The sequence below is a fragment of the Rhinolophus ferrumequinum genome, chromosome X (genome assembly GCF_004115265.2).
Source record: "Rhinolophus ferrumequinum isolate MPI-CBG mRhiFer1 chromosome X, mRhiFer1_v1.p, whole genome shotgun sequence".
Taxonomy (NCBI): Eukaryota; Metazoa; Chordata; class Mammalia; order Chiroptera; family Rhinolophidae; genus Rhinolophus; species Rhinolophus ferrumequinum.
The window spans coordinates 104,894,391-104,912,248 of NC_046284.1; the positions used below are offsets into that span (position 1 = coordinate 104,894,391).

The 17,858-nt window shown below is 37.5% G+C and overlaps 1 protein-coding gene and 1 pseudogene across 1 annotated transcript; one reads left to right on the forward strand and one right to left on the reverse strand.

The window, feature by feature from the left end:
• Positions 1-8,071: 8,071 nt before the first annotated feature.
• LOC117020099 (serine/threonine-protein phosphatase 4 regulatory subunit 3B-like) lies at positions 8,072-10,645 on the forward strand. Its single transcript, XM_033102372.1, has 2 exons — positions 8,072-9,812; positions 9,972-10,645. Exons 1-2 carry the CDS (start codon positions 8,072-8,074, stop codon positions 10,643-10,645), a joined length of 2,415 nt encoding a protein of 804 aa, XP_032958263.1.
• Positions 10,646-11,879: 1,234 nt separating this feature from the next.
• On the reverse strand, positions 11,880-17,201 carry LOC117020152 (60S ribosomal protein L32-like; annotated as a pseudogene).
• Positions 17,202-17,858: the final 657 nt, after the last annotated feature.

Here is a 17,858-nt window from a genome sequence, read left to right on the forward strand (position 1 = left end):
AAAGGTACAAAAAGTGAAAGGGGCAAGATAATACCGAAGGCAAAAATTCTTGTAGCACATGCCTGTTTAAACTAGTGTTTCAGTTAAAGCTTAATACAATCAGAAGCATGAACAAAAAGGAAAATTAAATTCAAGGTTAGTTTATCTCAATTTAGAGCAAAAAATAATAAATAGGATAAGAATATTTCTATTTGGGGGTAAATACTTTAAAGAAGAGAGATGACCAATTAGAAGCATTTGCTATCTAATTATCCTCTATGCTTTCCATTAAGGAGAAAAAGACGGGGGGAGAAATAGAAAGGGGGATATAGAGATATGTATTTGCTGGGCCCAAAACGCTTAAGCATCTAACTTGATCATGTTATAAAGTAGATATACAACGTAGCTTCAGTACCTATTAAAAAAAAAAAAAGGAAAAGAGAATGGTGATGTGTTGTGTAGCAGAGCTTAAGTGCAGATTCTTAAGTCTGACTACCGGTTTCAAATCTGAACTCAGAATGTTTACTTACTGTGGAAACTTGGGCAAGTTTGTTAACCTCATTATCCTCATGCAGAAATATTTAGGAAAGAACTCAAAAAGATCTAGCTGGTGAAACCAGATATTAAATAACAAATTTTAATAAAATCAGGAGAGATTTAATTTTTTTATAATTAAGTATTTCCACTCTAGAATTGAATATTATTCAATAGAGATAGATGCATAGAAAGAGAGAGAGAAAGAAAGAAAGGAAGGGGGGAAAGGAGGGAGGGAGGAAAAGAGGAAGGAAGGGAGGAAAGAAAAGAGAAAAGAAAAGGAAAGGAAAGGAAAGGAAAGGAAAGGAAAGGAAAAGAAAAGAAAAGAAAAGAAAAGAAAAGAAAAGAAAAGAAAAAAGAAAAGAAAAGAAAAAAGAAAGAGAGAAAGGAATTATATCTATCATCTATCTATCCGTCTCTGGCTACAGGTATTACTGTTTATAATTGAGAGATGGCATGTCTAGAAATTAAGAAAGCAAGGCATCCGTGACCTTGAAGAAGTTTCTTATTCTTTCTATACCCCAGGTTCTGTACCACTAAAGTGCAAAAAATAAAGATATCTGCCTTACAAAGATTCAGTGAGAGCACCTATGGAGTACTTTGAATGGTGTCCACCACGCAGAAAACACTGGCAACTGTTAAGAGCTGATTAATGAATGAATCTTCATATTGTGTGTCAGCAGTGTACAAGCCTCTTTTCTAGACACTGGAAATATAGCAGTGAATGTAACAAACATTCTTGCCCTTGTTTTAGGGCAACATAATGTTATTGTTAAAGTTAGGAATGTGATACTTGTTTTGAGAGTCTGTTTGACTATTTTAAGATGGAAAAAACTCGAGCACATTTAAGAGATAAAAGAAATTATTCCTAGGCAGAGTTTAAAGATTGAAGTCACAGAAGGAATAATTTATGGCATAAGAGGTTTCAGGAGGCCAGAAATGGCGTGATATGCAGAGTACAGGTTAAAAGGTTATTCTTGAAGAAAAGAAGGCTCACTCCTTTTTCTGAGATGAAAAAGAGAGAGGTAGAAATTGCTAAACATATTGATAAGGTTGTTTGAAAATGGAAGGTAAGCCTTGAGTCGGCATCTATTCTTTTGGTGAAGTATTAGGTGAGGTCTTTTGCTGAAAGATCATTGGGGTGGAATGGAAGAGTTGAGGAGAAAATGTTGATAGTTAATAACTATCAAATGTAGATAAGAGGGAATGTTGACCATGAACTTATAGGAGGGCTAAAACACAAATTTGCTGACAGGCAATGACATCTCAGTGAAGATCCATTTGATGAGATGTTTTCTTACACATGTTATCTACGTCTCTTTGGCAAGTAGAAAGAGTGATTTTTATACATTGTTTTATGTGCTCTTTCATCAAATATTCCCTGAACGCCAATTGTCTTCTAGGTAATGCAATACAGGGGAGAATAAGACTGGCCAGGACCCATCTTTGCCTTTGGTGGGGTGGAGAGGGGAATAGAATAGAAGTATAATAAGACAAGAAGTGAGGCCTTATAGGATGCTAAGGAGCCCGGACTTATAGAGAGGAGTGTGAGAACACTGGGTGCTGTAAGAGAAACACAGCAGAAAAAGAAAGGGGGTTGCTAAAAGAACACATTTACTTTTTAATTATTTTCCTGGAGAAAAGTCTGACAATAAATGTCACTTATTGCTTTACTATAAATGTGCAGAAATGCTGGTGAAAAAAATCTTGGATGACCAGAAGTTCAAATAAGCTGGTTTTACTACATCAGACGTGAAAAGAGGCCTACCAACTGTGTCTTTTTAAAACTACTTTGTGCATTTTAAACACTTAGTAGATTATGAAAACTGAAAATGATTACTAATAGTCATTCTCAGCTGGGGATGATTTGGCCCACCAGGGGGACGTCTGGCACTGTTTGGACACATTTTCGGTTATCACACCCGGAGACAGGGTGCTAATGGCACTTAGTGGGTGGATAATAGCTACCCTACTCTACCTAATCAACCAACAAAAAAAAAAAAAAAATAGGAATTTTTAAGGCATTAAAATAAATAAATTTATCAAAATTTACTTTATAGGGTCACATTTCATGGGAAATATAATACCTAACAGCCATCTGAGACATAAAGGAACAATATAGTTATTGTATTTAAGGAGCTATGAAATACACATTGATTACTAAGACGTTTTATCTTTGTTTTACATGATATTGTATATGTCGCCTATAAATCTGATAAAGAAATTTGCTAATTTAAGATTTAAAAATTCTTCTTTTAAGTAAACTGTAAACACAAACTTGATATTTCTCTGAATGATGTTAACATACAATTCAAAAATATATTCCTACACCACGGTGCCAGCTCTCCTGCCCAAAAAGTGAGAGCAGATCATGAAGCAATAACAAAAACAAAAGGTTATTTTTCAGAAGAAATGAACCACGTCTACAACTTCAAGTAGTAACATATCCAAAACCAACACTAGCCATGATGTTTAAGATTTTTCCTTCACTTGTCATGAAAACATTGTGTTTCTATTTCTGACTTAATCCAGTTATCTCACCAAAAATCAAAATAGGGCATTCCTTTAAATGTTAATGGAATTAAGGCAAAAATGTTAAGTTGAAATCAATTGTTGACTAAAAAATGAAAATTTACATTTTATGATATAAATATATCTAGTGCTATATTGAAGAAATGAAGATGATTACTATCTCTAAGTAAAAAATGAGTGGTTTTTCACTCCAAATTATGCTCATTGCTATTACTTATATAACGAGGTTGGTTGTAGGGTAATTAGTAAGTAGTCAGCTAATGGTAATTCCTGGAGATCTAGGTAGGAACAGGAAATAATATGGTCTATCAGGATAGAGAAAAAGAGGAAATCCATGTATTATGAAATTTAAAACAAAACTCCAAGAGTCTAGAAGTATCGATTTGAGCAGTAGAAAAAGAGGAGAGTATGGCACTGAAAGTCAAAGTCAAATATTTACATGAGGTCAAAAGAACATTTACCCCCTTTTATTTCCTCCTTTAAATCCATGCAGAGTAAGCCAAAGATTCAGGAGCTTCCAAGGAAGCCAGGCACTCAATGGAGAATGTGCTAGTGCTAGTAGAAATTGCCTAAGGATCCAAGAAAATACTTAAAGTAGTTCTTACCACTGAACAATAGGAAGATAATATAAGAGATGGTACTGCTGCAATGCACACAGAACAGAATGATATTTTCAACCGAGAATAAAAGTTTTTAAATATCCACACATTTTAACATTCTGTATATAGGGTGACTGTGTGTGTGTGTGTGTGTGTGTGTGTGTGTGTGTGTGTGTATCCCTCTTTGCCCATCAAAGTTTTGGGTTGTACCTGTTTTATCCAAGCTTGTGGAAGATTGCATTAAGATCCCCAATTCTTCATCCGTCCTTCTATCCATACCCTTGGCTATATAATTTTGCTATGATCCCCTACTCTAAGTGGGATATACTTTCCCATCTCTTGACTCTAGGTTTGGCCATGGACTTGCTTTGGACAAGACATGACCCACACAGACGCTTGAAATAGACTGGATATTTTAATATTAGAAAATTAGGGCTCTTTCAGTACCTGAGAGTCAATGAAAAAGCTGTCGCTTCTACCTGAGATTTAACCCATGGTTGGGGAAGGAATGTTTGACAGAACATGGAGGAAAACATCCAACTTATTCAATGGTTTTTCATGCAATTAAAAGACTAAAACAGGAAAATATTGCTTCTTTTGTCACCATCAATAAGAAGAAAACTATCCAAAAGAGTGGGATTAGAGCAGGGGAAATGCCACATGTATCTTATAAATTAGAAATATGTCCTGTTAAAACTATCTATTTATTCTGTAAGACAACTGCGAATAAATTTCAAATTCACCATTTTATCCTCAGTGCTTGGTATAGGGCCTGTATATAGGGGTTGTTCAATAACTATGTGAGGATTAAATACATTGATTGTTGGAAATCATCCTAGAAAGAATGTGTATTCATTATGTATTTATTTTATAAATAATTGTTGAGAAATTACTGTGTATCATGTCTTATGGCAAGTGCTAGGCACATAATGGTGAGAAAAATGAATAGATAAGTCACAGGTCTGGTTGCAAAAAAACAGAATAAGTGAAGCACAAAATAGGAAGATGATGCTAAGTGCTATGGAGAAAAGATACATCATAGAAAACAGATGGGTTGGGATGGAAGGTCTGCAATTTTAAAAAGGTCGTTAGGGGAAGGTCTCACTGGGGGAAAAAAGGGGGCATTTGAATAAATTTTTTAATGAGGTGAGAGTATAGATCATGTTCCAGGTAAAAGAAAGGGCAGATGCAAAGGTCCTGAGGCAGGAGTGTGCCTGATGTGCTTCAGACCTAGCAAGGTGACTAGTGTGGCTGGAGCAGAATTAGGAAGAAACAGATTATTAAGTGAAGTGTTCAGATAGATCAAGAGGGCTAGGTCTTGTTGGACTTTCCAAACCATAGTTAGAACTTTGGCTTTTATTTTAAGTAAGATGGAAACACAATGATTTTGAGCAGAAAAGTGGGAGAATATAACATGTTTTAAGTGAATCCTCTCCAGCTATTGTGTTGAGAATATACTAGAGGGTGGAAAAGGCAGAAGTCAGGAGAGGAGACTTATAGATTTCCAAATTAGAGATGATGGTGGTCCAAAAAAGCAACAGTCCATGAAATAAGTTACCTGGAGAACTTTTAGAGAACATGCATGTGTGTTTTTCACTAATGATTTTGAAGCTGAAAATTTGAAAGGAGATACATTTGAATAATTCTATTTTTAATGGTACTTCATAAAATTAAAAATTGCCTTGTTCTTCCCACTCTTTAATGTTCTCTCTTCTTACAGACAGAATATTTAGATAGCTAAATATTCTATATGCATACATGTGGTTTGAGTTGTCTATACCTAAAATTCAGGGATGTATGACCCATTCCTTTATTGTCTTCTAAAATGACTCTGGAAAATATAAAATTTAAGCCCCAAGTAGTCATAAAATATCAATGAGTTACAAGAGCCTTACCTAAAACTATTTATTTGCAGGGCCAAGTAATCAAGAATTACTTCTGATTCCCCTAAGGTCATGAGGGGGCAAGCGTGAAAAAGGTATCCAAAACAGACGAGGGATCCAGTCTTAAGATTAAATCTACCCATTTTGATTTTGAACTAGTCTCAAAGGTTTTCCTTTAGAAAATAAAATGGAGAAACATCAAATAGCAATGAGAGTTGGGGTGAAAATCACATTGTTTTAAAGATCTGCTATTACAATGTATGCATATTCTAAGAGAAAGCATTGCATCCTGGGAAAAGCAAAGTGGAGAGTTGGAACTCCACAGGCCTATTTTCATATTGTAACATTATCACTTTCTGCAGAGGTTTGAACCAAACGTTTGATTCAGTTTTAGAATTTTGTTTTTCCTCTCTAATATGGTGGTAATAATATCTTCCTCAAGCCATTACTGTATGAGGATTAAATAAAAAATAAATAATGCCTATAGAAGGGACTTACATGGTTCCTGGAATATGGCTTTTTATTCAATTACCTTGCTTTCTGTAAAACAACAAAAAATTAATAATCTTAGGAATTGAGAAGTACTGAAGCCAAAAAGGGCATTGTTCTTCCCAAACCAAGTAAGACAGGAACTGAAGGAGTCTGCTGCAGAAATAGCAATGAGAAATGTGGACTTGAGGCTCCTTTAGACTATAAAGAGATTCTAGTTAACCTAATTAAGATAACTGGACCTTAATTGACCTAAGGGAAACTCCCTGTGATAAAATTGTGAGAACACATAGATTTGTGCTGACTGCTTCTTAGAGAATGAAACCTGAGGGCATATTCAGACTTAGTGTTATAATTGATTCTGATAGAAACTTTAATATAGAAACTTTAATATAACCACAGCAGAGAAAAAAATTGGACATTAGCATACATGCCATTATTATTATTATCTGCATATTCTCTCTTATTGAAATAAGACAGGAGTTTTAAACCAGTACATATACCAATTTTTGTATTAGTTATTTATTAATCCTTATCTCTAAGTATTATTTATAATCTGTACACGTTTCTAAGCCAGGAGGTCCGAGCATTGATTTGAATTTTCTCTTGAAATGATTGTCATTTGCATTTAATTCCCCAAGTGCCCCTGCTGTCCTGTCCTGGGAATGTCCCTGTAGTATAATGTCCTAGAGGCGACATTGCAAGAGAGGTGTGTAAAAGTTTTTCTGTGCTCTAGTTGAGAATTGTCAACACCTCCAATGCTATATAAAATGAAGTGATTGTTACAAGTAGGACTCTTCAAGTCCAAATTTGCTTGATGTGGCCCAATTCTCAGTTTTTCCCTTGCAATCACAGGGTTAATTTTTTTTGGGGGGAAATGTCTTAAGAAAACTGCAGAATTTGCTGCTACATCAAAAATCAACTTGGTTACTATTAAAATTATATTTAACAGAGTTGCCATATACAAGCTTCTATTTTTCGGTTGGCTATACACAGATGTGGATCTAAAGGAGGAAGTGTGTGACTTTCATCTTCTCTTGATAATTTTATGTTGATTACAAATTATATAGATGGAAGGAATGTGAAATAAAGTATAATGAAGGCCAAGAAAAGAGGGGGATAGCATAGTTCAGTGGCTGGGAAAACCAATTTTGGAATCAGAAATACGTGTTCAAATCAGAGTTTTTCAACATATTAGCAGTGTGACCTTTGGTGATTTAACCTCTCTAGATTCATTTCCTGTTCTTAAAAGGATGCTTAATACTCATATATCACTAGGTTATTATAAAAATTAAGAAAATATACAAATTTCTTGTCACAATGTCTTGAACATGTAAGCACTCAAGCATTATATTTGCTCAATTACGTTATTACCTTTCTTTGTAATAATGAGACGCCCTCAAGTATTGTTATTATTACTTAGTTGTTGTAGTAGTGATTATTACTGTAATTATTAAGAAAAGAAATAAAACAATGGACCTGTGATGTTCAATATTCATTCTTGGCTAATTTGAGCTCAGTTTCCCTCCGGCCCACTCCTTTCCTAACAATGAGGAATGTGGTTATAGATTACAAAAAGTTTAGGAAAAAGTTTCCCCATTGTGCAGACATAGGCCAAGCCTTATGGAGAAGACCCAACTACAGATCTCTGATTATTTGTAATGGCCCACAGCTCACTTGCTCCTGCTTCTTTCAGGGAGATGGGGGAGCACTTTCCTTGTCATATTATGTCAGGTATGGACTTGGTAACGACATAAGTGATTAAGCTTTCTTTTGTCTAAGATCCTGAGTCTCCACCCCCAGACACTCGATGAATGAAAAATGTTTCTGGGGGACAAAAGCTTTTATGGAAAAAATAGTGCTCTTTGCTCTAATTCCTAAGCCACCATCTGTAAACGGCAGCAATTTGCCTTAACGGTTATAGAATGTTGCTTTGGGATCGAATCCTGGGAGATTCTTAAGAATCCTGATGTAACCGCGGCTTCCCTAGGCAACTGAGAGCTGGCTGAGAGGCTCACTTTGGAAGCCCATATTAAGAGAGTGTGGGAGAGCAAAATGAAGGATGGAGAGAATGAAATGGAAGTACAGCTCAGCGGGACTCCAGGGAACCCTACTGACCTCAAGAGCCAGGGTCCCAGTAGCGACAACTGCAACACCTGTGATTTTCCGAAACTGTCTTCTCCGCCACCGTCGCAGCCACAGCAACCTCAGTTGCCATTGACTCATGAAGCGGGGCCCCACACCAAGAGTGGGGCTACGATGAAGACGCCACAGATCCCTTTTGTGAACAAGTATCGTCGCCGCGTAAAACTTTATGCCCTGAATGAAGACCAGCTATGGTCCTATCTTGACACTGGATATGTCTACTCCACTTACGTGGACCGTCTCCAGGGACTGTCACTACTAGTACGGTCAGAGTCCGACGGCTCACTGATCTTGGAGTCAAAGATACATCCAAACACACCGTATAAGAAAAAAAGGGGGATATTAATTGTTTGGTCCGAGGCTGAGAACCACGGAATGGCGTTGAGTTTCAAGGACAGAGCCGGTTGTCGTGAGATCTGGGAAGACATTTGCCGGGTTCAAGGTATAGAACCAACTGTCGACATCACACAAGACCTGTTGGATATTTCAGAAGAAGAAGAATGTGATGAAATGTCAGAAACGGGTCGTCCGGTTGAGCTTCCTAACTGTGAACTCAATAACCTGGAAGAGATTGCTAACTTAGTTACCATGGCTTTCGTTTCACATACCGGTAAGGAAAGGCTCGCCTTGATCTTGGAAAAGGAGGACTATATTCCAAAACTACTGCAACTGTTACACACTTGTGAGACCCTAGGAGACATCGAAGGCTTACATCAATTGCATGAAATTATTATAAGAATCTTACTCCTCAACAAGACATTTCTGTTTGAGATCATGTTTTCTGATGAGTGTATCATGAATGTAATGGGATGTCTTGAATATGATCCTGCTTTGACTCAACCAAAAAGGCACAGGGAATTCTTGACCCAACATGCAAAGTTCAAGGAAGTGGTGCCAATAACAAACTGTGAACTTAGGCAAAAAATACATCAGACATACAGGGTACAGTACATTCTCAACATCATTTTGCCTGTACCATCCCTATTTGAAGACAGTTGTCTTTCTAATCTTAAAACTTTTATTTTCTTTAACAAGGTTGAGATAGTCCACATGCTGCAGAAAGATAACAAGTTTTTGCCTCAAGTTCTTGCACAGTTAAAAGATAAGACTACAGATGATGATAAGCGGCGTGAATTTATATTTTTTTTCAAGGAATTCTGTTCATTTTCTCAAACATTACAGCCTCAAAGCAAGGATGCACTACTCAAAACATTGACACAATTGGGAATTCTTCCTGCTCTTAAAATTGCAATCAGCCTGGATGATGTGCAAATAAGGTCAGCTGCTACTGACATATTTGCTTGTCTAGTGGAATATAATCCGTCGGTGATTCGAGAATTCATAATAAAAGAATCCTTGTGGAATGAAGATTGTAACCTTTTCATTAATTTAGTAATTAAACGAATGATCTGTGATACTGATCAAGAGCTAGGAAATGCTCTTCATTTAATGGGACTTCTTCGTTCTCTACTTGATGCAGACAGTGTGCTGGTGACACGTAATAATAACTGTGAAAGAAGTGAGTTTCTACATTTCTTCTATAAACATTGTATGCATAACCTCATAGCGCCACTCTTGGACACCACTTCAGAAGATACATGTGAAGAGGATGATATACTTGGAACTGACAAAAACAGCAAAAATTGCCTCAATAATTATCAAACAGCACAGCTGCTTAGCTTAATTTTAGAGCTGCTCACATTTTGTGTGCAACATCACACATATTACATAAAAAACTATATTTTGAACAAAGACTTGCTAAGAAGAGTCTTGATCTTGATGAATTCGAAGCAGACTTTCCTGATCTTGTGTGCTCTTCGCTTTATGAGAAGTATAATTGGCATTAAAGATGAATTTTATAATCGTTACATCATCAAGGGAAATCTTTTAGAGCCGGTTGTAAATGCTCTTTTGGAAAATGGAAGTCGGTACAATATGTTGAATTCAGCTATTCTTGAACTATTTGAATACATAAGAGTGGAAAATATCAAGTCTCTTGTTACACATATAGTTGAAAAGTTTTATGAAACACTTGAATGGATTGAATATGTTCAGACATTCAAAGGTTTGAAGATGAAATATGAACAAGAGAAAGACCGACAGAGTCAAATACAGAAGAAGTTGAATTTTATACTGTATAATAAAATATTTCGCAAATGTGACAGAGTCTGTGAAAAGGAAGAAACTTGTTATAAAGAAAATATAGAGGAAGGAGAAGCAGTTATGCAACCACTGGAAAATGATTTTCAAGTTCATTGTATGGAGACTGAAAAAACAAAAGAAAATAAAAACAAGGAAGATATTCCTAAAAGAACAACTTCTGGTGACAACAAATTTACTTTCCCCCTTTCTGTTGGTGCTACTAATGGAACAGGTAGCTCAACTGGTAGTAACATAGTTGGTTTAGTGGATTATCCGGATGATGATGAAGAAGAAAAGGAAGATGAAACACCCCCCATGAAAAGACCACATCTAAGCCCATAACATCTTAATGGAGACTCTCAACATCATTAAAGTCTACATTACTAAAATTCTATAAACATCAATTAGCTGAAAAGTCTGAATCCAAAAACTTTCTTATGTGAACTTACTAGTGTGCAATAAGTAACAACTATGTTCAGTGTTATCATCTAAAAGAGTTTAGTTCTATAAAATCCAAACTTCCTAAATCTTAAAAAAAAAAAAAAAAAAAAAGAAAAAACCTAACCAGAACTCACTGGTAACATCTGAGCAAGAAAAGTCTTAGTTTGGGGGAAGGAAACAGGTTGATAACATAGCATTAATGTAGTTTTATATGGAAAACAAAGCCAACTAGAAGCTACTTACATTTCTCTGAAGATTTAACAAAAATTCAGCCTTTTGGATAATTGGAAGGAAGTAACTTTCAGTGTATATTTTCATAAATAAAAAAGCTGGATTCAAACTGTGCAGTTGTTAATGTAGTTTTTCTTAGATAAGAGATGCCAAGAATCAATCCAGTGGTATTCTAAAAGGGTGTCCTCTAGGACCTTGGCAGTGGGTAGAAGAGCGTGCTTTCAACTGCCTAGATTGTGGAAGATACTCGGAAGTCATTTTCTGTTCACTATTAAAGGTGTGTCTGACTCCAGAGCAGCAGGTAAGTTTTAAAGTGTAATTTACAAAGACTAACATACAAAAAATAGTGCTGATTGACATGGCACTTAATATCTAAAAACCATTTTGGACCAAGAAAGTTTCTGAGGAGTCAAATTCCACATACAGTCCATGAAGTCTTTTTCTATAAACAAACAAGGGTGTAATATGAAAAGTGCTTTGTTAAAGAGTGAATGCAAATGAATTTCTAAAAGTAAATTGCAGCAAATAGTTAACAGGTTTTATTTTTAGAGGAACAAGTTAACTGGGTCCATTTATCCTGAATTAACTTAAATTGAAGCAGTTTCTCTTGTTTTGAAGATGTTAAGGTTAATTTTAATTTTGACCAAGATGGGCTGTCTGTGTAGATGTGAAGTAGAGTTTTCCAGAAGACAGATATTTATTTTGTATTAAAAATACCACTGTACTTCTTTTGTACCATTTAGTGATGATATTCATACTGAACTATACAATTCAGGAATTAAAAAGTGACCCTGTAATTCCAAAAATAAAAGAGCCCATTTTACTTTATTTATTTATTTGTTTGTTGATTGCCAGATAGCAGAATTTTATGATTTTATTAAAACACAGTTTGCACATAAGCTGTCTATTCATTTTCTTCACTGGGCAGCCTGGCATTGGGAGGTATTGGTGACTATGAAGGGCTGCTGAGCTGCTCTTTCCACCATGGCTTTGTGGTTCTCTGAGGGCACGTTCTGAGCAATCTCAGCACAGTAAGATTTGTTGCACATCTGCAGCACTTCAAGCTCCTTGCCGTTGTGGACCAGGAATTCCCGAAAGCCACTGGGCAGCACGTGCTTTGTTTTCTTGTTACTCCCATAACCAGTGATGGGCATCAAGATCTGGCCCTTGAATCTCTTTTTTTTTTTTTGGCCCTTGAATCTTCTGCGAACCCCTCCCACCTCCCCACCCCCCATCAATGCCTCTTGGTCTCCGCCAGCTACACTTAATTTTGACATATTGGTCTGACTGGTGCCGGATGAACTTCTTGGTCCTCTTTGTGGTGATCTTGGGCTTCACGAGTAGTCTGAGACAGCAGTCATGATACCAAGTAAGAGATGGGTGCCACCTCTGTAGGCAGCGTTGAGGAAGAGCAAAAGAGAGACCATTTTAAATGTACTATTGTACCAATAGGAGACACATCTTATGGAAAACTAAGACTATTGTGTAAGAGCTGCAAAAAGTGTGTATTCCTAAAATGACAAATAATCATTTTACCATATATAGTCTGGTAAAGTGTGGACATGACCTCAGGAGATATCATCAGACATTATTGAGGGCATGGCGCACCAGGGGAACTGCATTTCCACATCTCTCAAACCATGCTAGTTACGTATTGTAATGGGATTATTCAAAGTCAAGTGACTTTGTGAGTGTACGCGTTATGTCAAAAAAGGCAGTTTGTTGGGGCGGCTGGATGGCTCAGTGGGTTAGAGCACGAGCTCTGAACAACAGGGTTGCCGGTTCAATTCCCACATGGGCCAGTGAGCTGCGCCCTCCACAACTAGATTGAAGGACAACGATTTGACTTGGAGCTGATGGGCCCTGGAAAAACACACTGTTCCCCAACATTCCTCAATAAAGAAAAAAAAAGGCAGTTTGTTTAAAAAGCATTTCATGTTTTCCTTCTGGCTGGACTGTCATGGGGAATGTTATCCATAGTACACACATTTACATGCATACACAGAATTTTGCTTTAAGAAAAATATACTTCACTCTTTATTTTGGTGGGAGTAGCCCCAGTTCCTTAACAGAGAAGCTATTTACATCTAGACAGAGAAGAACAATTTTTTGATGCTCTTTTTTCTGTTCCCTTCAGCTAGTTTTAATCAACCATAAAAAATGGACAGTGTAGGAGAAAAAAAGTGAATATTTGCATTTGTTGTTGTATTGTCCTCACTGAGTTTGTAAGGCACGACAAGGGAGGGCATAAGGGTAATGGGAAGTTAGGGGGGAAAAGGGGGGGAAAAAAAGGACAGGCATCCTGTTGAGCTGTGTAACCTCTATAAGCCCTTCTCTAGTCTCAGCTACTTAATGTTAGGGAAACAACATGACAAGCAAAATGGTACAAAGCCAAATTGCCCATCAGATGGCATAACCTACCATTAAGGGAACATTTAAGAGGGCAACAAAACACAGAAGAGCAATCTTTACTGTCTACACACTGAGTGAAAAATTGACCAAAATGTTCAGTCTCTCTAGATATTTTGTTTGAGAAGATACCATGTCAAAAGTGTTTAATTTCTTCTTTAAGTTTTTTAGAAGTAATTTAAAAATGCCCCTCAAGTGGGTTATTTTTGAAATGAAGAAACAATTTGGATGGCTCTGTATTTACAGTAACATTCAGGTGATCATTTTTGGAGAGGTGCCCTGGGTTTGTCAAGGTTTTGGCTTTTAATACATGACTTCCAGTAATTTTTATGGCTTTGTGATTTTCTAAAAATACCAATAAGGGGAGTATGACATAACAAATAAAAGCTTCATATTCCGACAGCCCGTGATAACAATGCAAGCTCTGACTTTTACCAACTCTATGACCTTAGACAACTTACTTATTTTGGACTCTGGCTACAATTTGTCCATCTTGTCTTAAAAATTAGAAACTACATGTAAATTACCAAGGATATAGTTAGTACTCATAACTACCTTTTACTGTGTTTCCCCGAAAATAAGACCGAGCCGAACAATCAGCAATAATACGTCTTTTGGAGCAAAAATTAATATAAGACCCAGTATTATATTACATTATATTATGTTATATTATTATATTATTATATTATGTTGTATTGTATTGTATTATATTATATTATATTACATTATATTATATTATATTAGACCTGGTCTTATAGTAAAATAATACCAGGTCTTATATTAATTTTTGCTCCAAAAGGTGCCTTAGCGCTGATTGTCCAGCTAGGTCTTATTTTCAGGGAAACACAGTAAAACTGATTATCATCAGCACCAGCAGTATAATAATTTCCAAGAAATGGGGGGGGGTCTCTAAAGCCAGGTATAAGCACTTATATCACAAGTTATGCTCATAAATCAATCCTATATTCTGGATTAAATTGATAGCAACATGAGAAATTAGAAATAAATGAGTTCAATTCTTGTTGGCAGGCAAGTCTACATGTATGCATCGTGCCCTGCTGAGAAGACACAACTAAAATAAACAGCATAAAAGTATTAAAAGAAACCTTCATAGCAATGAAGACACTCGGGGGGTGTGGTGTCTGGGTATTAACCAAGGAATGAAAGATGTCAGGAGTGAAGAGAGAAATTGAAATTAGAAGAGACAGAGTAAAGGGGGGGGGGCACATCGAAGATTTATAAACATGACAAGAGCCCGTAAGATCTATCCCCATTCCTTCCCATTCTGTCCCATCTCAGAAAGCACAGCAGTCAACTACAATGTTTCTCTAGATAACAGATCAAAAGCCCTTTCCCTAGAGCAATTAAAATATTAGGTTGGTGCAAAGGTAATTGCAGTTTAAAAGGTTAAAAATAATTGCAAAAACAGCAATTACTTTTGCACCAACCTAATAACAGGCAAAGCTGAGGGCCCTGGCATGGATGTTGTTGCCTCAGAGTTAAGCCCTTCTCTTTAGGGTATTGAAAGATCCAAGATGCTGAAAGGTTAGCAACCTAAGGTGCAGTCACTGTGTTTTCAAGAGAGACTTGTTAATGCCTGTCTCCCACCCAAGAAGTACAATCTCAAGAACACAAATGGTACCCGTGGAAAGGAAGTCTTTACAATTAATTGGCAGGCCCATGAGCTAGTACCTACATCAGGCAGGCAACACAGGTTGAGAATGCTAGCAGGTAAATCTTAATGTTGTCAGTTCAGTTAAAATAACGGCCTAGATCTTGTTTTGGAGGGTCTGCTAAATGCAGTCAATCCAATCTTCTTGTTTGTCCATGCCACCAGCATGGTGGTGTGACCTTAGTCTACCCCAGTGGAATGTCTGAGATTGGGGTGATGATGACATCCAGAGGGTGTGTGTGTGTGTTGTAGGAGCTGAGACCATCCCCTGATTTTTCTGATTGACCTCTTGATCTCTAAGATTAAGGGGAAAGGTTGTTAGAGCTACCTGGCGGGGGATGGCAGACGCAGCCGTCAGTTAAGTTCAAGGTGATTGCAGCAGTTTGAGAGAAACACACCAGAATATTTTCCTTGGGGAGAAACACTACAGAGGTAGATCTGAAATACAAGTGTCACTGATGTTGCTTCTTCCCCTGTGCAGCCCTAGGTGCTAGATTGTTGCTCTCCCTCCACCTCCACAATACCTGAGAGTCCCTTGCCAGTAATTATAACTTTGTCCTTTTTTTCAATCATTCTCTACCCTCAACCAAACTTTTCATCTAGACGGATCAGATGTAAGAGGGACAAAGACATTTTTATAAAACCAGAATTAAGTTTGAATCATATAGGTCCCATTTGTTCCAGGCTTCCACCAGACAGAATACCAACCAGGCTGGTCTGGGGACAGAAATATGCCCAGGAATGGTCAGGATAGAATCCTAAATTTTCAAAAGCGGTCTATGCAATTTCCCATCCCTTTAGTCCTGATTCGATGACAAAATTGCTTTACTCTGATGTAGGCCTTCTCAACCACACCGCTGTTGACATTTTGAGCCAGGTAATTTATTGTTTCAGGAGGCTGTCCTGTGCACTGTAGGATATTTAGCGGCATTCCTGACATCCACCCAGTATATGCCAGCAGCACACCCCCAGCTGTGACAACCAAAAATGTGTCCAGAAGAAGCTAAATATTCATCAAAGGGGCAAAGTCAGCCACAGCTGTGAACCACTAGCCTAAACCACTAGTCTATGGAGTGTAATTCAAAGGCATCTTTTACTTTGTGGATACTGGGTCCACATCAACTAGATTGAGTCACCTTTTCCTTTTACCCTTCACCTAAAAGGGCCAAGTTCGTACAAGGGTCAGGTGCATAGCATACTTTCGTAAAAAGAGAATGGACTTTGCTTGGAATTACAGAGATCCCAGTTCTGTTTTTCAATACCAGTGTAACTCTGGCATTTTCTTTGACACCTCTAATTCTCGGTTTTCTTATCTGTAATATATGGCAAACAACACTGTTACGGGGAAGTGTGTCCCCCAAAATTCATAAGTTGAAGTCCCAACTCCCAGTACTTCAGATGGGACTATATTTGGAGACAGGGTCTTAAAAGAGATAATTAAGTTAAACTGAGGTCATCAGGGTGGAACCAACTCCAACATGACTAGTGTCTTTAGAAGAAGAAATTTGAACACAGCCGTACACACAGAGGACAGACCATGTGAAGGCACAGAGAGAATATGGCCGTCTACAAGCCAAGGGGCGAGGCCTCCAAAGAAACCAACTTTGCTGACCTTGATCTTGGACTTCTAGCCTCCTGAACTGTTCAGAAAACAAATTTCTGTTGTTTAAGCTGCCTGGACTAGGGTACTTTGTAATGGCAGCCTTCGCAAACTAACATAAACACCTAATAGCAAGAAGTTTTGTGAGGATTAAAGAAATGTATCTTACAAATATCATAGAATTATTATGATAAAGAGTTCACAATTGAGATATGACAATAGCTTTCCTTTATTGAGCATGTACTATATGTCAAGTGAACGTTCCTAGGCAAATTACCTACATTACTTCTAACTTCACAATAAACCTGAAAGGTAGGTGTAGTGGCCATGAGAATGCCCCTTGTAGAAAGGGCGTATAATTGATTAAAATGTAGAACCCCAGCCACTATGCTCTTTGCCTCACTTTCTCCCAGCCCATGCTCCCTAGGAGCTGCTCCCAGCCAGTGGTTTGCATGATCGAGGGATTGGGAGATTGGAGACTCCTCTGACTGGAGACTGATTTGAGGACTTTCAGAAGGTCTTCCTGAACATTCTTTAGACTGCATGGTGATCTAGGGGGCTTCTATCATTCCCTTTCTTCTCCACTTCGGGGCAAAACCGATGTCACGATCTGATGGCTCTTCCAACCTTCTCTAGTTTGCTCTCTATTTCCTCTCACTGGCATTTTCCCTAATAAAATCCTTGCATGCGAAATCCTCTCCACAGGTCTGCTTTTTGGAGAACAGTATGTATTTTGACTCTATTTTACAGAGAAAAAAGAGAGGCGCACAGAAGTGTGTGCTCAGAATTACATGACTTGTACTAGTGAGACTGTATTCAAGTGTGTCTATCTGATTCCATAGACTCAGTTCTTTCTCCTACGTATAACGTGTCTTGAAATGTATGGTGAAAGTGCTTTTAACATTAAAACCATTAGATGCTCCCACCATATGTCTATTAATACTAATGTAGAAATCGGAAATCAACATACCAGGTCTATGAACAACCTGTGCACACAAAGAGTAACAGTGTCCCTCCTTCCTCTGCTTTACCCATGCTTCCAAAGGTCGTGTTAGGCTAGCACTACTTGAAATCTCCTCCACGAAAACACAGCACCGTACTCTGCAAACCACTGTTATCACACTTACCACAGGAGTTGCTAAAGGGATAGCTAGTGAAAATTTCCCTCTTGCCTCAGAGATAAAAGAGAGAGAAAACAGCTA

What these genes read in the sequence shown, in the direction of transcription:
- LOC117020099 (XM_033102372.1), top strand. Translation starts at nt 8,072, where the DNA reads ATGAAGGATGGAGAGAATGAAATGGAAGTACAGCTCAGCGGGACTCCA. An exon ending in AAACAGCAAAAATTGCCTCA is followed by an intron (nt 9,813 to 9,971) that starts ATAATTATCAAA and finishes TCCTGATCTTGT; the next exon opens with GTGCTCTTCGCTTTATGAGA.